General features: G+C 40.0%; 1 protein-coding gene across 3 annotated transcripts; it reads right to left on the minus strand.

Moving 5' to 3' along the window:
- Positions 1 to 692: 692 nt before the first annotated feature.
- On the minus strand, positions 693 to 20,813 carry LOC106882452 (acyl-coenzyme A amino acid N-acyltransferase 1). Of its 3 annotated transcripts, none has more exons than XM_089346537.1 (3): positions 20,533 to 20,813; positions 20,290 to 20,353; positions 693 to 2,683 (listed from the first exon to the last, which is right to left on the minus strand). In XM_089346537.1, exon 3 carries the CDS (start codon positions 2,653 to 2,655, stop codon positions 1,300 to 1,302), a length of 1,356 nt encoding a protein of 451 aa, XP_089202663.1. In that variant the 5' UTR covers positions 2,656 to 2,683; positions 20,290 to 20,353; positions 20,533 to 20,813; the 3' UTR covers positions 693 to 1,299. The 3 variants fall into 3 exon arrangements, with proteins under 3 accessions (XP_089202663.1, XP_089202662.1, XP_089202664.1); XM_089346536.1 differs by having other exon boundaries at positions 20,290 to 20,423; positions 20,533 to 20,792; XM_089346538.1 differs by lacking the exon at positions 20,290 to 20,353.
- Between the last annotated feature and the right edge of the window lie 4 nt (positions 20,814 to 20,817).

Raw genomic sequence — 20,817 nt, forward strand, 5'->3', positions numbered from 1 at the left:
TGCGCACTCGAGGGGCTTCCGGAAAGGCAAGTCCCTTGCGCAAGTGCAGAATAGTACTTCCTCAATGGCGGCTATAATTTCGTGCCACTACATCCTGAAAGAGCAGAACATTGTTTGGAATTGATTATGCATTACCACATTAATTAAAAATAATATGAATAAATAAGCCGTGGCCGTTGCCAGTACCGCCTGACTGGCCTTCATGCAGGTGACACGTAAAAGCACCCACTACACTCTCTTAGTGGTTGGCGCTACGAAGGGCATCCAGCTGTAGAAACTCTGCCAAATCAGATTGGAGGCTGGTGTTGCCATCCGGTTTCACCAGTCCTCAGTCAAATCGTCCAACCCATGCTAGCATGGAAAGCAGACGTTAAACGATGATGATGATGATGAATAAATAAGCATTACATTTGTAATTAATCATACATCATTTTATTATAATCAGGACAGGGATCTCATCACAGGCTGATGAGACCTGGTACTGGTACCACGTAAACCAGTACCGACTGTTTCATAGCTTCCATCTAACCATTTTGATGCCAACCTGTCAGGAACCACATAAAATTCTACAATACAAAGTTCCAAGCATCAGTTTAATAGCGACAAAGTTATTTTATGAAATTCTTCATCATTTTCAAAAGACATGAAAAGAGAAAGGCAGTACATTTCAATAAAAATTTGGTAACAAAAGGTTAATAACATAAACATCTTTTTATTTCAATGCCAACATTACAAATATTATCATCCTCATAAACATTATTAGCATATTTATCACAGCATCATCACAAACATTACCATTATCACAACTACAGACATTAACTCTTTAGCATTCAGATTGTTGCTAAATGTGATGCTTATTAATTCACATTCTTTTGAGTTAATGATGCATTATCTCATGGCTTTTAGATTTCAATAATGTGATTGTTTAGTTTTAGAATGACATTGTAGGGTAGGTGTGGGAAGTTAAATGTGGCCAGTTTGAATATAAAACATGTATGATATTTTGGTCGGATATCGCCTGTTTAAAGGTTAATGGTTCTTATACAGACTCATCTGTGGCCACCCCTACTTTTATAATGCAAACAGCCATCATTAGAATTCTTGTCTTTTATATATTGGAAGTCTTTCCGGTCTGAGAAGGACACTTCTGCAATTTCTTGCTGGACAACCTGCACAAACAGTTTACGGTGATCAAATGTTTAGCTCATTCCCTGCATCAAGCTGACACGTGCAATCAGTAAATATTTGATGTGTTGCACACTGATATAAAGAATCAATATCGAATCACTGTTCAAATTTTTAAAGATTTTCGGTAAAAAATTCCCTGATTTTTAACCAGGACTTTTCTTGTGCTTCAGCATGTTGTTGAGGAGAACCCCAAAAAATAGTAGCCCCACCAAAGTATATAGAATAACAAGAATAAAAGAGTGGGGTATATGGAGGTTCCAAGAGGTGGCCAGCACCCTCGTATATAATTAATTCAACATCTTTTTTTTTGGTTGGGGTCAAGTTGTTGAGCCAGATGTAATAGTCACTAGTGTAAAGTAATTTGTCATCGCCACTAACTAAAAACAATACTTTACTACGAGAACTTTCATCTAAATAAAACAATTTAGATTCATCTACTTTCCAAGATGAAATCATAGATCCATCATCATTGAATACAGTATGGCCACAATCAATTGAACAGCAATATGGCAGCTGTTTACCATTATGGCGGATGCCAAAAACAAAGAAAGTTGGGGTAGCATTAATACTTATAACAGCACTTACTTGTGGACACTGTTTCGCTATGTATAGAGCTATTACCCCTCCTAGAGATGTCCCTAAAACACCTATACCATTCTCACTGGAAACTTGCTTGTGGTTAATAATCCACTCAATAGCCTCTTCGAAATATTCAAAATCAACCTCGGTGATGACTGAAGGTAAGTCTTTATAAGCAAAATAGGCCAAACTTAAAGTAATAAATCCATGGGACGCTAACAAAGCACCTCTGGATTCTATCAAAGAACCGGTGCTACCAAACAGATCTATCACAGCAGGATATCGTCGTCGTTGTCTGTTGGATGTTTCATCACTTGGTATGAATAAACTACCCCGAAGTCTTCCATGGTTAACTGTGATTTTGCGGACACCAGATCTCATAAACGATCGTCGAACCAATTTGGTTGCTAATGGTTTTATATCAGAAGTAAACTCAGAATGCTGTGAGATATGACCAGGGTGGACCATCACAGTGCAATCCAAAGTTTTGGTGGCATCATGAGTCATAATTCTACCATGTTTTCCAACTACTTGAGTCATACTCCAAAATAATCCCATGGGATCAATTCCAGTGTAAGTTCCCGCTAAACATGGATCAGTGACCAGATTAACACATCCGTCAACGGAAGCTTTGAAATGTCCGAAAGACCTGAAAACGGATTCTCTTTTCTTTGAGCTCTGTTCCATTGTGGCACTGACTGTGACATTTTCTTCAGGTTTCAAACCAGAAACACTCACAGACAATTGCTCATCAACCAAACCATTTTCTGGATTCACTGTTACCGAAACTGGGCAGCGGGTTGAAACTAGCACTCTGGATAAGACTGTTGGGTAGCTGGGTATGTGACGTAGAGCAGAGAGTAGTTGGTAGGATGGACGGAGGATCATCTTTCTCGGTCAGTGTATACTTGCAGGACTGCAGACGAAAAATTAATAAATAAAATGGGTTGTTTTAGATAAAAATTCAAGGTTGAGACAAGCAGGTTTTGTTAATATCACAATTATTTTAATTACTTATTAACATAAAAATTAAATACAAACAGGATAAATAACCAGTATACTTATGTCATAAAAAATGCTTGACTTTCTTAATGATAGAAAAGGGCATCATTAAAACAATGCAAGAAAACATTGATAAATGTCAGTAAACAGGTAAATATATCTACATGCACAGAACTGAAGCACTTGAAAAATCAGATACAGTTGGAATGACTCAGTTGTAATATCCACATAATGCATGTATGTGTGTGTTTATATTCAGTGGAGGGAAATAAATATTCGTACATGTCAAAATTCTTTATTTATTTAATTTCTAATGAACATAAATGGGATATACCAATACTATATTTGCATACACGTGCATAAACTAAGAATATGCAAAAGAAACTAATAAATTATAGTAACTAATGAATTTATATACAATTATAAATATTTAGGGGTGAAAAAAGTATTCGTACAGAATAAATTTATGAGTTTCTATGCCACAAAATACTGTTAAAAATTTTTTTTTTTTTTCTAGAACTTTCTTGTTTGTTCCAATAATCTTATAAGTGGTCATTCTTAAGTGTCAAAACGCTAGCTTCTTCATTCAGCACTGAGACAACATAAAGTAGTGTCGTAATAATGGCGAAAAGTAAAGAACTCACAAATTCAGTGAAAAACTTAATTATTGAACAGTGGAAAGCAGATAAAAGTTACAGGAAAATATCAGAGACCCTTTGTATTCCATTTTCTACCATATCTTTATTTATTCAAAGATATAAAAAAATCAGGAACTGTTGAAAACAGAATAAGATCTGGTGCACCACGCAAGATTTCCCCAAGATCTTTAAGAAAAATGAAGCAAAGAATCGAAAAAAAATGCAATAATCACCAGAAATGAGTTTCAAGAAGATTTGTTAGCTTCAGGGACTAGTGTTACACTATGAACAATCAGCAATGAACTTCATGGGAATGAACTGAAGTCATGCTCTCCTAGAAAAACTCCACTGTTGACTAAAAGGCATAGAGATGCCTGTTTAAAATTTGTCTATGAACATAAAGATAAATCTGATACATTCTGGGAAAATGTTCTATGGACAGACGAGTTGAAAATTGAATTGTTTGGATGAAATTCGCGTAGCCATGTTTGGAAGAAAGGTGGTACCACCTATTCGCCGAAAAACACATTTCCCACTGTAAAGTTTGGAGGTGGCAACATCATGGTGTGGGGGTGTTTCTCTGCAAATGGCACTGGCAATTTACTTGTGATAGAAGGTAGAATGAATGCAGAGATGTACCAAAATATATTGAACAATAATTTATGGGACTCTGTAGAAAAGCTCCAGCTTTGTGAAGGGTGGGTTTTACAACAGGATAACGACCCTAAGCACACAGCCAAATCTACCAAAAAATGGATTGTCGATCACAATATAAAATTATTAGAATGGCCAAGCCAGTCACCTGACTTGAACCGCATTGAAAATTTGTGGCGTTATTTTGAAAATTAAAATTCATTCAAGAGCCCCAACATGCATTCCAGATTTGAAGAAAATTTGTCAAGAAGAATGGGAAAAAATTCCTAAAGAAAGATGCGAGTCATTGATTAAGAAAACAAGAAGAGATTGGTTGAAGTAGAACTAAATAATGGTTATGCTACAAAGTATTAAATCAGAATTATCGGTTATTTATGTTCTGTACGAATACTTTTTTTCACCCTTAAATATTTGTAATATAAATTCATTAGTTACTATAATTTATTAGTTTATTTTGCATATTCTTAGTTTATGCATGTGTATGCAAATATAGTATTGGTATATCCCATTTATGTTCATTAGAAATTAAATAAAGAATTTTGGCATGTACGAATATTTATTTCCCCACACTGTATACACACACACACACACACACACACACATATATATATATACTGTTTGTTTTCCTGTCTTGTTTTTTGTCCGCCACTACATTCCTCCATGGCTAGATTTAATTTGCGTATACAGATTTAATCTGCGATCCATGGGACGAGCCGTTTTAACGTTGCGTCCTGCCCGAAGCTCGTCGAAACGCCGGTGTTAAAACGTGGGTAGCTGATGAAGTAGAATGTTCTCTATGTGGCTCGTGTGTTCTCGTCTACGTTTGTTTGCAATGTCCTGTACCCAGATATGCACCTATACATACAGGTGGATGTCGGTATGCACATACCTGTACGTATATATGCATATACTCATTTACTTTTGTTTATATATATATATATATATATATATGTATATGTGTGTGTGTTTGTGTGTGTGTGTGTGTATGCAAATGTATGTGTGTATATATGTGTGTATATATGTGTGTATATATATGTGTATATGTGGAGGCACAATGGCCCACTGGTTAGGGCAGCGGACACGCGGTTTCGATTCCCAGACCGGGCGTTGTGAGTGTTTATTGAGCGAAAACACCTAAAGCTCCACGAGGCTCCGGCAGGGGATGGTGGCGAACCCTGCTGTACTCTTCCACCACAACTATGTCTCACTCTTTCTTCCTGTTTCTGTTGTGCCTGTAATTCAAAGGGTCAGCCTTGTCACACTGTGTCACACTGAATATCCCCGAGAACTATGTTAAGGGTACATGTGTCTGAGGAGTGCTCAGCCACTTGCACGTTAATTTCATGAGCAGGCTGTTCCGGAGATCGGATCAACTGGAACCCTCGATGTTGTAAGCGACGGAGTGCCAACAACAACATATGTGTATATATATATGATTATATATATATATATATATATATATATATATATATATATATGTTAATCCTCTAAACGAGGTATTAACAGTAACTGCACGATAAAGTGAAGTATATATATATATATATATATATATATATATATTTCATATATTATCCCTTCTGATGCACTCCCCATCCACCACCCCACTTCGTTCTCTCTAATTATACATTTATGTCTTGAATTCATGATTGTTTATGTATTTTTTCTCTATCTCACGCGATCTATCGTCTTCGCATCTACTTGCTGAAGTTTTTGCTCCTTAGCCCAAACCTGACTGAAATTTGTCTCTAACTCCCTTTAAAAATTACGATTTAACTCTCATTTCTGTTACCGATCTAAACATTTAATCTCACGTTAAACACTGCTGTGTTTCTTTCAACTTTTTCCTAAAAACCTAACGAATTGACCAGCATGATGTACTGCTGTCAGTTCTCCCTATTGTATTCTATCTCTCTCTCTCTCTCTCTCTGAATCACCACTTCTTCCACCATTCCCTCTTCGACTCGCACGCGAATCCCAAACATATAACCAGCTCGCTTTCCAACTCCACCACCATTTCGTACTGGAATCTCTATGCTAATAGAACCCACGACGAAGCTCCATTAGCCCGCGGTACGCCCGCCCTCCCACCCCCTCCACCAGTACCGGAAGTCTTTTTAGATCATCTTCCGCGAACACTGCCTGTGACCTTATACCCCCCCTCTTATCGACCTTATAGCGCATATAGATTGGGTGGTATATGAAGGTTGTAGGTATTGTTTTTGTCTATGAACTCTGCCAAATGCAAGCTTTCTTTTCAGGTTCACGACACTGCTTACCCCCATCCCAGGGTCACACGGGCCCACTCCTCTGACACCCACTCCTCCCACACTGTCAGGATTGGCACTCTCAATGTCGGCACGCTGAAAGGTAGGTCTGGTGAGATTGTTGAGATGCTTGAACGGTGACGCGTAGATCTGTGCTGCATCCAAGAAGTAAGATGGAGAGGAGGTTCTGCGAGGTTCCTCACAGGCAAAGAACACAGGTACAAGTTTTTCTGGGCAGGGAACACTGACGGAGTCGGGGGCGTAGGAATACTTCTAGCAGAGAAATGGGTTGATAAGGTAATCGAGGTAGTTAGAGCATGTGACAAAGTACTTAAGATTAGACTAGTGCTTCATCATAGGCTAGCTACTATCATCTCAGCCTATGCCCCTCAACCGGGGCTCCTGGATGGGCTGAAGGACCAATTCTATGACACCCTCTTGCAAACTACCTCGTCGACAAGAGACAGAGACCTTCTCTTTGTGGCTGGTGACTTCAATGGTCATGTCGGACGTCGTGCTGGAGGCTTCCATGGCATACATGGAGGCTATGGCTTCGGTTCCCGCAACGAGGAGGGAACCAGACTGCTGGAGTTCTGTGATGCAACCGATCTTATGGTTTGCAATACCAACTTCAGGAAACCTGCCTGTCACCTGGTCACCTACCAATCCGGCAGACACTCTAGCCAAATCGACTACATCCTCGCCAGAACTAGAGAAAGAGGGAGGCTTATAAATGCCAAAACCCTCCCTGGTGAAGAATGTACACCCCAACACAGATTAGTAGTTAGCGACTTTGAGATCAAGGCAATATGGGTGCCCAGAAGTAGACCGGCCTGGGGGAGAAGGGTATGGAAACTTAAAGACCCTGCAAATGGACAGAGATTTAGAGACAAGTTACTTGAAGGATTTGACGAAATAGAAGGGGATATAGCATCATACAACGTGGAAGACAATTGGAGATTTCTGTGGGACAACCTGTTGAGAGCCACAGACCAGATCTGTGGCTGGTGTAAAGTCCCCTCTCGACCCAGAGTAACGTGGTGGTGGAACAAGGATGTAGACAGGGCTATTAGACAAAAGAAACAGGCTTGGAAGGACTGGAAGAACGGTGGTAGCAGGGAATTGTACCAATCTGCCAGAAGGGAAGCTAGGCGACAGGTTTATTTAGCCAGAGGGGAAGCAGATAAGAAAAGATTTGCCAATGTTCTGTGCCGTGAGGACCAAAGACTCGAGGTATTTCGTGTTGCAAGACAGTGTAGGAGAGAGAATAGTGATGTTGTAGGAGAGAAATGTGTTCGCATGGATGATGGTACGCTTGCACTAAATGAGGCTGCAAAGAAAGAGGCCTGGAGATGCCACTACGATAGATTGCTTAATAAAGAGAATGAATGGGAGAAAGAGAGCCTGCCGTATGTCGACCCAACAGAGGGACCAGCTATCCGAGTTGACAGTACCAGGGTAGATAAAGCAATTAAGAGTATGAAGACAGGGAAAGCCCCCGGCTCATCAGGAATGACTGCAGAGATGCTCAAAATATCTGGCAGTGTTGGCTACAGCCTAGTCACCCGTATTCCGAACCAGGTGATACACGAAGGAGTCATACCCAATGACTGGTGTAGCAGCACCATAGTAAACTGCTACAAAGGTAAAGGTGACACTTTAGACACTAATAATTACAGAGGCATCAAGCTGTTAGATCAGGTTATGAAAGTTACGGAGAGGGTCATAGCCCAACTAATTAGGGAGCAAATCAATTTTGATGAGATGCAGTTTGGGTTCGTGCCAGGTAAAAGCACCACTGATGCCATATTTCTAGTGAGACAGCTGCAGGAGAAATATCTAGCCAAGGATAAACCTCTGTACCTGGCCTTCGTTGACATGGAGAAAGCCTTTGACAGGGTCCCCCGATCCCTTATCTGGTGGTCAATGAGGAAACTTGGGATAGAAGAATGGTTAGTGAGAACTGTGCGAGCCATGTACAGAGATGCTGTCAGTAAAGTGAAGGTTGGAAATGAGTACAGCAATGAATTCCGGGTAGAGGTAGGGGTCCACCAAGGTTCCGTCCTCAGCCCCCTCCTATTTATCATAGTCCTCCAGGCGATCACAGAGGAATTCAAGACAGGTTGCCCCTGGGAGCTCCTCTATGCTGATGACCTTGCACTAATTGCGCAGTCACTATCAGAACTAGAGGAGAAGTTTAAGGTGTGGAAGCAAGGACTAGAATCGAAGGGCCTTAGAGTCAACCTAGCAAAAACCAAAATCCTAATAAGTAGGAAGGTAGATAAAACACAAACCCCTTCAGGTAGATGGCCCTGCTCAGTATGCAGTAAAGGAGTAGGTAGTAACTCTATAAGATGTACCCGGTGCAAGCTATGGACACATAAGAGGTGCAGCAATATCAAAGGCAGATTAACTACAAAGTTAGTCTTTGTATGTGGCAGATGTTCAGGTGCAATAAACACTGTGAACAAACAGGAAACAACTTCTATCTCATTCCAGGGAGAAAAACTAGAGGTAGTTGATAGCTTCCGCTATCTGGGTGACCAAGTTAGTAGTGGGGGTGGGTGCGCTGAAAGTGTAACTGCTAGAATAAGAATAGCCTGGGCCAAGTTTAGAGAGCTCTTACCTCTGCTGGCGACAAAGGGACTCTCACTCAGGGTAAAAGGCAGACTGTATGACGCATGTGTACGAACAGCCATGCTACATGGCAGTGAAACATGGGCTGTGACTGCTGAGGACATGCGTAAGCTCGCAAGGAATGAAGCCAGTATGCTCCGCTGGATGTGTAATGTAAATGTGCATACCCATCAGAGTGTAAGTATCTTGAGAGAAAAGCTGAACATAAGAAGCGTCAGTAGTGGTGTGCAAGAGAGACGATTGCGCTGGTTTGGACATGTGGTGAGAATGAATGAGGATAGCTGGGTGAAAAAGTGCCACTCCCTGACAGTTGACGGAACCCGTGGAAGAAGTAGGCCCAGGAAGACCTGGGCTGAGGTGGTGAGGCAAGACCTTCGAACATTGGGCTTCACCGAGGCGATGACTACTGACCGAGACCTTTGGAAATGTGCTGTGCGTGAGAAGACCCAGCAAGCCAAGTGAGATCGTTGCCAGTGCCCCTGGACTGGCTCTTGTGCGGGTGGCACATAAGATGTACCATTCTGAGCGTGACCGTTGCCAGTACCACCTGACTGGCTCCTGTAGGGTTTTCGAGCGAGATCATTGCCAGTGCCCCTGGTCTGGCTCTTGTGCGGGTGGCACATAAAAGACACCATTTCGAGCGTGGCCGTTTTCGTGCGGGTGACACGTAAAAGCACCCACTACACTCTCTGAGTGGTTGGCGTTAGGAAGGGCATCCAGCTGTAGAAACTCTGCCAAATTAGATTGGAGCCTGGTGTTGCCATCCGGTTTAACCAGTCCTCAGTCAAACCTAACCAGCAAACGGACAGATCCAATTTTCCTGTAAGTAGAGCTGGAAAATTGGATCTACCCGTTTTACGCATATATATAAATATATATATCTGGCTTCGGTGCCAGTGGCACGTAAATAGCACCATTTGAGCGTGATCGTTACCAACGTCGCCTTACTGGCACTTGTACCGGTGACACATGAAAAAACATTCAGGCGAAATTGTTGCCAGTGTCGCCCGACTGGCCTTCGTGCCGGTGGCACGTAAAAACACCCACTACACTCTCGGAGTGGTTGGCGTTAGGAAGGGCATCCAGCTGTAGAAACTCTGCCAAATTAGACTGGAGCCTGGTGTAGCCATCTGGTTTCACCAGTCCTCAGTCAAATCGTCCAACCCATGCTAGCATGGAAAGCGGGCGTTAAACGATGATGATGATATATATATATATGTATAATAAAATTAGGGTTAAGAATCCAAATTTAGAGGAAAACATTCAATTTAGGTTAATTTAATTTAATTTCACAATATATAATATATAAATATATAATTTAGAGAAAAAAACCACAATTATTGAATTCATACATTATTTTATTATTTTAATATTTATCACTTTCTACTTTTTTGATTTTTATTATACGTCCTTTTAGTGTATTTACTTTTTTCTCTAAATTATATATATATATATATATATATATACATACACACATACATATATATATATATATATATATATACACACATACATATATATATATATATATATATATACATACACACATACATATATATATATATATATATATATATATATATATATATATATATATATATATATATATATATATATATATATATATATATATATATATATATATATCATCATCATCATTGTTTAACGTCCGCTTTCCATGCTAGCATGGGTTGGACGACTTGACTGAGGGCTGGTGAAACCGGATGGCGACACCAGGCTCCAATCTAAATTTGGCAGAGTTTCTACTGCTGGATGCCCTTCCTAACGCCAACCACTCAGAGAGTGTAGTAGGTGCTTTTACGTGTCACCTGCACGAAGGCCAGTCAGGCGATACTAGCAACGGCCACGCTCGAAATGGTGTCTTTTATGTGCCACCCGCACAAGCCAGTCCAGGGGCACTGGCAACGATCTCACTCGAAAATCCTACGGAGGCCAGTCTGGCGGTACTGGCAACGGCCACGCTCAAAATGGTGCATCTTATGTGCCACCCGCACAAGAGCCAGTCCAGGAGCACTGGCAACGATCTTACTTGGCTTGCCGGGTCTTCTCACGCACAGCACATTTCCAAAGGTCTCGGTCAGTAGTCATCGCCTCGGTGAGGCCCAATGTACGAAGGTCTTGCCTCACCACCTCAGCCCAGGTCTTCCTGGGCCTACCTCTTCCACGGGTTCCCTCAACTGTTAGGGTGTGGCACTTTTTCACGCAGCTATCCTCATCCATTCTCACCACATGTCCATACCAGCGCAATCGTCTCTCTTGCACACCACAACTGATGCTTCTAATGTTCAGCTTTTCTCTCAAGATACTTACACTCTGACGGGTATGCACACTGACATTACACATCCAGCGGAGCATACTGGCTTCATTCCTTGCGAGCTTATGCATGTCCTCAGCAGTTACAGCCCATGTTTCACTGCCATGTAGCATGGCTGTTCATACACATGCGTCATACAGTCTGCCTTTTACTCTGAGTGAGAGTCCCTTTGTCGCCAGCAGGGGTAAGAGCTCTCTAAACTTTGCCCAGGCTATTCTTATTCTAGCAGCTACACTTTCAGCGCACCCACCCCCACTACTAACTTGGTCGCCCAGATAGCGGAAGCTATCGACTACCTCTAGTTTTTCACGCTGGAATGAGATAGAAGTTGTTTCCTGTTTGTTTACAGTCTTTATTGCACCTGAACATCTGCCACAAACAAAAACTAACTTCCTAGTTAACCTGCCTTTGATGTTGCTGTACCTCTTATGTGTCCATAGCTTGCACCGGGTACATCTTATAGAGTTACTACCTACTCCTTTTCTACATACTGAGCAGGGCCATCTACCTGAAGGGGTTTGTGTACCATCAGCCAGGAGATAGGCCTTTTAATTGTAGATTTTAAATATTTGAGAGACAGCAATGCATAAATCGTAATTTTTAAAAGAGCAATGAACCTAGGTGAATAGAATATATAAGTAGCATGAATTTAGGGAGCTTAGAAAATGAATAAGTATGAATTTAAGACAAAAACTGAATTCAACTGAATTTCACGGAGAGAAACAAGATAAATAATAGAGGGCAGACTAAAGCGCGAAAGGTATGAGATGTTGAGGCCGTAAATAAATAAAAACCTCTATCTTATCTGCATCTTGGAGACTTCGTCGTAGTATGTCAGCGGAGAAGAGATTGAGATAATTTAGAATGGATTTCTTATTTATATATACCCAGAACCTGAAAACCTTAAGGAAAAAACTACGATAGAGAGAGAGAGAGAGAGAGAGAGAGAGGGACTGATTTAGAGAGGGATGGAGGGGTAGACGGAGGCATGGCGGGAGAAAGATCATCATCAACATCATATATATATATATATATAAAGAGAGAGAGAGGGGGGACCAGTCAAGCAGCACATCACGCTGTAATTCTTGGGCTGAGAAATCAACACTTAAAAGCCATAATTTTAAAGGAGTGATAAGAATTTTTGAATAAAAGAAAATGGGTAGGTATCACCAGCCAGGAGATAGGCCTCTTAATCGTAGATTTTAAATATTTGAGAGACAGCAATGCATAAATCGTAATTTTTAAAAGAGCAATGAAACCTAGGTGAATAGAATATATAAGTAGCATGAATTTAGGAAGCTTAGAAAATGAATAAGTATGAATTTAAGACAAAAACTGAATTCAATTGAATTTCACGGAGAGAAACAAGATAAATAATAGAGGACAGACTAAAGCGCAAAAGGTATGAGATGTCGAGGCCGTAAATAAATAAAAATCTCTATCTTATCTGCATCTTGGAGACTTCGTCGTAGTATGTCAGCGGACATGTGCCTGTATACAAATGTATTCAAAGAGCAACTGCACACACACACAGAGCAGAGGTAGAGGTATCTTGTAAGTATGTGTATACAGTCACACATGCGTGTGTGGCTTAAGTATATATATATATGTCAATCACCACAGTTGTTGGATTAAGAGGAAAGAAGAAAAGGTTTGTAAGTTCATCAAGATTGTTTAAGAGATAAGAGAAATCAGCCAAAGATATCAAATGCCTCTTGTTGATTTTCTTGAAGCTGTCACCATGGTTTCGATAAAGGTCCTTGAACTAATCAGCTCTTGCCCCAGCATAAACGTATAGCGGCAGTGCTGACTTCATCTTCACATCTCACTATTATTGCTCCCGTCACTATCTGGCTGCAGAGGGTGGTTTTCATTCTGGTTTATATCTCATTTCTTGCTATCTTGATATATATGCTTGTTCTTTTTTATTTGTCAAGCCAGAAGTAGTTCACATGTCATAAGTCACAGTTCCAGCAGTTGGGTTATTGCACTGTTGCTTCATTTCACTATTAACAATGCAGTGCATATGCTGCTCAAAATTAATAGTTATGATACCTTCACAGTATGTCTATTAAAAATAGCATGGTATCTATTTGATTTTGAGAAACATTTGTCTAAAGCAGCAACAAACTCCCTAGTGATCTTCATTGAAACATGTGAAGTATAGACTTGGTTGTCCCAGAGGAAATCATGATTCTTATATTTGTTGTTTGGCTTATTTGTTCTGGTGTGTTATACAGGGTTGGGACAATTTGTGTTATGAACAGTAGTATTAATGTGTTGTGTGTATCTATGAGTTTTGGTTTGCAGTTTTTGCCTTGACCAATTCTTCCAGGTTTTTATTCTGTTTCTGAATCAGTTTGCTTACTGTAACGTTATGTTAGTGCACAATGCATATTATTATTATTGGAGGAATTGGCAGGGTTTGCCGGATGGCATGTGTAAAGACATTCAAGCGAGATCGTTGCCAGTGCGACCGAACTGGCTCCTGTGCGGGTGGCAGGTAAAATACACCATTTCGAGCGTGGCCGTTGTCAGTACAGCCTGACTGGCCCTCGTGCCGGTGACACGTAAAAGCACCCACTACACTCTCGGAGTGGTTGGCATTAGGAAGGGCATCCAGCTGTAGAAACTCTGCCAAATTTAGATTGGAGCCTGGTGTCGCCATCCGGTTTCACCAGTCCTCAGTCAAATCGTCCAACCCATGCTAGCATGGAAAGCGGACGTTAAACGACGATGATGATGATGTATAAAAATTTTGTATGTATTGAATTTTTTCTCGGTATCCAGCCCTAACTAAAGAAGTATTGTAATATGGTGCATGTAATTCAAAAATAACCTAGCAGATAACCTAGATATTCTTTACCAATCCCCATATTATCGAGGGTGGATGGCTGGATGCTACATTTATATACTTAATATTACCATTTGGTTTATGAAAGGGTTCATATAATCCAGTATCAAGACAGAAAGTAGCGTCAAAGAAATTTACTCTGCGGTAATCTTTTTCTGTAGTAATGTTGAGTCCTGAACCCTTAAAAACTCTAATGAATGGTTTCCTATGTATTTCGAGTTGTACTTTACTTCTTCTGTCCAGGAAGAATAGAGTGTCATCTCTATATAGACCTTCTACAATTTTCAGAAAGAAAGATTGGATTAATGAAAGGATATATTTCGACCAAGTCTGTAACATGTGCAGAGTCTGATTATCCCATCACTATATTGAAAGCATTCTCCCTATCTGACCTATTCCATGATTTACCATCAAAATCAAGAAGGGTTATGTAAGAGCACTCCTGGAGAAAACCTACCAAATCATATGATCAATGCAGCGGAAGGCTTTCCTCATTGACAGAAAAGATAGATCACATGACAAATCTGAATGTGGAGACTTACTAAGAAAAGTATTCAAATGAAGGAAAAACACACCGACCAGCCAACACTTAACCAGATTCTAAGAGGAACTCTGATATAGGAAAGAATGTGAAATTTAGAAATTACCCTAGAAGACACAATAAACATCAACAGAAAATTAGGAAATCACTTGATGATGTCATCAATGCTCTAGGGATATTTGTACCATCAGACAAAACAAGTAACATTTACATTGTTAACACTGTGTTATATAAGAATTTGATTAGGAAAGAATTACACAGCAAATATAGACCTGCTTATAATGACACATTAAGAAGAAAAAACAGAAGAGGATAACAAATCATCAGACAGAACCGAGCGTTATCATCATCATCATCGTCGTCGTTTAACGTCCGCTTTCCATGCTAGCATGGGTTGGACGATTTGACTGAGGACTGGTGAAACCGGATGGCAACACCAGGCTCCAATCCGATCTGGCAGAGTTTCTACAGCTGGATGCCCTTCCTAACGCCAACCACTCAGAGAGTGTAGTGGGTGCTTTTACGTGTCACCCGCACGAAAACGGCCACGCTCGAAATGGTGTCTTTTATGTGCCACCCGCACAAGCCAGTCCAGGGGCACTGGCAACGATCTCGCTCGAAAATCCTACGGGAGCCAGTCAGGCGGTACTGGCAACGGCCACGCTCAAAATGGTGCATCTCATGTGCCACCCGCACAAGAACCAGTCCAGGGGCACTGGCAACGATCTTACTTGGCTTGCCGGGTCTTCTCACGCACAGCACATTTCCAAAGGTCTCGGTCAGTAGTCATCGCCTCGGTGAGGCCCAATGTACGAAGGTCTTGCCTCACCACCTCAGCCCAGGTCTTCCTGGGCCTACCTCTTCCACGGGTTCCCTCAACTGTTAGGGTGTGTCACTTTTTCACACAGCTATCCTCCTCCATTCTCACCACATGTCCATACCAGCGCAATCGTCTCTCTTGCACGCCACAACTGATGCTTCTAATGTTCAGCTTTTCTGTCCCTGGAAAACCCTGGATTCCACTTAAAGACCATAAATCTAACTTTCTAAATGACCCCTCAGGTAGATTGATTAATCCATCTAAATAAGATATGGGGATTATTAGTAAGAGGATCATTGATAGAGTACTGCCCACCTGAAGAGACACATCTATACTGAGGGATACACCTAAACCAGATGTTCAATATCCCACCTATGAGGGATCGATGCTAGATGAATCAAAACAATTGTAGTGATCAATAAACTTTTTTCTATCTTTCATCTTCTGTCTCTCTCATTAATCGTGCACCCAATGAACACTGAGAAAGTGAACGTGCTTTATGAGTAAACTACATAGTGTATACCATACAATTTATTAACTAATTATACATATATATATATATATATATACATATATATATATATATATATATATATATATATATATATATATATATATATATATACAGAGAGAGAGAGAGAGAGAGAAGGTAAGAAATGAAGCAATAATTAACAATGAGAAGTGGATCATTGCTGTTTAAAAGTCATTATTTAATTGAATTTGGAACTTTTATCAAGTTGGAGTAAATTTACATTTAAAAAAAGGCTTTCTTTTATTCTTTTTCTTTCTTTGCCTTTCTTTTCCCTCTAATAATTTTGAAGATGTTTATTAAATGTAACGAGGTAAATATAAATTTATTCCAATTTGATAAACAGAAACAGCTGTAAATGTTCCAAATTCAATTAAATAATGACTTTTAAACACCAATGGTCCACTTCTCATTGTTAATTATTGCTCCATTTCTTATCTTCTTTATATATATTAAACCACGGTTTTACCTTTAAATTACCTACTACCGTATACCTTATAACGAGGACTACACAGTGAGGTAATACACTAAGAGTGCCTACAGATACATCTATCCCTTAGAGGGTTGCATAACCTCTAACTTATATCTTGCTATATATATATATATATATATATATATATATACATACACACATTATGATGAATGTCATCATCAGAGATCATCATCTCTCTCTCTTTTACTCTTTTACTTGTTTCAGTCATTTGACTGTGGCCATGCTGGAGCACCGCCTTTAGTCGAGCAAATCGACCCCAGGACTTAATCTTTGGAAGCCTAGTACTTATTTTATCGGTCTCTTTTGCCAAACCACTAAGTGACGGGGACATAAACACACCAGCATCAGTTGTCAAGCGAAGTTGATGGGGGGGGGGGGGACAAACACAGACACACAAGCACATACATATATAGATATACATATATACGACTGGCGTCTTTCAGTTTCCATCTACCAAATTCACTCACAAGGCTTTGGTCGGTCCGAGGCTATAGTAGAAGACACTTGCCCAAGGTGCCACGCAGTGGGACTGAACCCGGAACCATGTGGTTGGTAAGCAAGCTACTTACCACACAGCCACTCCCACGCCTATTTAAAATGCGCTTTCTATGTTGGCATGGGTTAGACAGTTTCGAACTAGCAAGCCGAAGTGTTGCACCAAGTTCCAGCCTGACTTGGCATGGTTTCCACAGCTGGATGCCCTTCCTGCTGCCAACCAATCCAAGAGTGTAATGGGTACTTTTTATGTGCCACTGGCATGGGTGCCATTTACATGACACCAGCAATGAACATGACCATGATTCCATGGGCGTCATTTGCATGTCACTGACAATGGCCACAACTACAATTTCACTTGGCTTGATGGGTCTTCTCAAGCACAGCATATCAGCAAGGACTTGGTCTCTTGTCATCGCCTCTCCGTGAGGCCCAACATTTGAAGATCATACTTTACCACCGTGTACCCCGCCTCTGAGGGACCCACATGCTGTATATGTGGATGTTCTTCTTGTTGCCAATCCTGCAGCTACAAGTGATCCTATCAGGAGGTTGTGAGTTCAGTTCTCAGTCCAGGTGTTGCATTATATTCTTAAGCAAGGGACTGCTTCTGTCAGCTCAGCTGAAAACAAGTACCAGCAATGAGCTGGGGGTTAGTTCTGCCATAGATTGACATCCTGATTAAGCAGGCCTATCAGAGACATTCCAACTGTGACCATCACATCATCTTTTCTTGAAGGTCCCTTTCTTAGTCCATGGTCAACCCTTTTCAGTAACACCCCAATCACAGCCAATGTCCTCTTGGCATTGTATATCTAGGACTTGATTATCCAATGTATCACTCTCTTTTGAAGACAGTAGGGTGTAATTTAAGGGGGATTTGGTTGTTATTTCTAGCAACGTGAGAGTACACAGAGCTCTCCTACATTGGCTAGTAGCATTTCATAAATCACTTTGCCCCAGGTCACCTCCTCATCCATCAAAGACACTCTAACCATGACCATGCCATCCTTCTCTCAGGTACTATCTATCTAAGATTACATTATCCAATGTGTCAAATCCTTTGACAAGACAGTAGTGTAATTAAAAGGAGAGTTGACTGCTATTTCTAGCAAAGTGAGGGTACACACAGAGCTCTCCCACATTATCACTTTCGCCCCAGGCCACTCTTGATCCAGCAGGCCTATGATCAAAGATATCCAAATCAAGATTATTCAATCCTTCTCTCTGTCATTGTGTATCGAGGACTGCACTATCTAATGTGTCCTTTATTTTCAAGGATTGCAGAATGTAATTTAATTGTGATTTGGCTGTTATTTCTAGCAACGTGAGGGTACACATAGAGCTCTCCAATATTATCACTTTAGCCACAGGTCATTCCTGATCCAGAAAGTTTATGATCAAAACCAATTAGCCATTACCATCCTGTCCTTTTTCCAAACTGTCCCTTTCTAAGATGACAGAGTTGTGTAAATCAATAGAGACTTAGCTGCTATATCTAGCAGATGGCAGTACCACGTAGAGGTACCCACCTCCTTCATTGATTGGTGACATTTTATAGTAGTTAGGTAAAGTGAATGGTTGTAAAGATATGTTTCTAGGTCAATATACTACACTTACCAAACTAAAAATGTTATCTATTTCAGACATTGTTGTCACAATGACATGGGTTCAGTTCCAGTGAGTGGAACCGTGGGCAAGTGTTTTCTACTATAGCTCCCAGCTGACCAAAGCCTTGTTAGTGGATTTGGTAGACGAAAATTTAAAGAAGCCCAACATAGAGGCGCAGGAGTGGCTGTGTGGTAAGTAGCTTGCTTACCAACCACATGGTTCTGGGTTCAGACCCACTGCGTGACACCTTGGGCAAGTGTTTACTACTATAGCCTCGGGCCGACCAAAGCCTTGTGAGTGGATTTGGTAGATGGAAACTGAAAGAAGCCCATTGTATATATGTATATATATATATATATATATATATATGTGTGTGTGTGTATATGTTTGTGTCTGTGTTTGTCCCCCCAACATCGCTTGACAACCGATGGTGGTGTGTTTACGTTCTCGTAACTTAGCGGTTCAGCAAAAAGAGACCGATAGAATAAGTACTAGGCTTACAAAGAATAAGTCCTGGGGTCGATTTGCTCGACTAAAGGCGGTGCAACCGGCATGGCCGCAGTCAAATGACTGAAACAAGAGAGTAAAGAGTATATATATATATATATATATATATATATATATATATATATATATATATATTTCGTATGTGTATTTCGTGTGCAAGATTCTTGATGTGGATACGTGTATATATATATATATGTATATATATATATATATATATATATATCTGTAAAAATATGTGACACTTATTCAGTAGCTGTGATAAAACTCCGAGTTTCGGATGCCAGGGTGGGAGCCCACGCCAACATCTTTTCAGTTATTCGGCCAATTGAAAATTCCTGTGAAAAAATGGCTACTGATAAATTCCTCTATTTGCATGTATATATATATATATATATATATATATATATATATATATTTAAAATTATAATTTAGGGTATCTATGAGATATCGCCATGCTGAAAATAGCAGCCAAATTCTGACTCTAAACCACAATAAAATGTTCATATAGCACAGTGGTTTAGAGTCAGGATTTGGCTGCTATTTTCAGCATGGCGGTATCTCATAGATACCCTAAATTATAATAATTGTTACCTTTGATGGTTTTTATTCCCATGCTAGCCACTTGACAATATCGATCTTATCCTTATTTATATTTTCGTACTTTATTTTCAAGGATTTCAGAATGTAATTTAATTGTGATTTGGCTGTTATTTCTAGCAACTTGCGGGTACACATCGAGCTCTCCTACATTATCACTTTAGCCACAGGTCATTCCTGATCCAGAAAGTTTATATATATATATATATATATATATATATATACGATCGTATATATATATATATATATATATATATATATATATACGATAATCCTTTCTACTATAGACTCAAGGCATGAAATTTTGGAGAGGGGAACAGTCGCGACCCCAGTACGCAACTGGTACATAGATTATCGACCCCAAAAAGATGAAATGTTAAGTCAACCTCCGTGGAATTTGAACTCAGAACGTAAAGACAGATAAAATCCCACTAAGCATTTCGCCCAGTATGTGTTTATGTAGTTTTTGTGTTTATATGCATGTGTTTTATGTTGGTGTATCAGAATAGAATGCCGTCTCTTGTGAAGTTTTCGAAACTCCTCACCTGAAATTTTTTTCCTTTTTCTTTTTTTCACCACATATTCCGATATGATCCGAATCTACACCATCTGAAGAATATTTGTAGAGAATTTCATTTAAAAATATCCATTTGTGTGGAAGTAAAGTCGAGTCCCGATTCTGTCAAAACAAATCCCGTTATATAGAAGTTAACTCACACTACTGTGAATAAAAACAAAGCTATGTTTATCGAATAAATGATGTGAAAGTAGTATTAATTATATCTCACCTCTGGTTTAATTAATGTATAAATTGGACTTCGAACACCGAATGAAAGTTCCAAAGTTCGTTTCCATATGTCATATAATAGGTCATTGGAGAGTGGGAATTAGACGTGAGAGTAGGAGCAAAAGGAGAGAAGTAGATATATATAAAGGGAAACGAGGAAGGGTGAGAGGATATATACACACACACATACACATAGATATATAGATACTCACACACACGCACATGTCAATTATTTCTTAAGTTCGAGTAATGTACGAAGAGTGTAGAATGAGTTATCTCCCTGTAC

This window comes from Octopus bimaculoides, chromosome 30 (assembly GCF_046866305.1).
Source record: "Octopus bimaculoides isolate indiv1 chromosome 30, ASM4686630v1, whole genome shotgun sequence".
In the NCBI taxonomy this organism is placed as follows: Eukaryota; Metazoa; Mollusca; class Cephalopoda; order Octopoda; family Octopodidae; genus Octopus; species Octopus bimaculoides.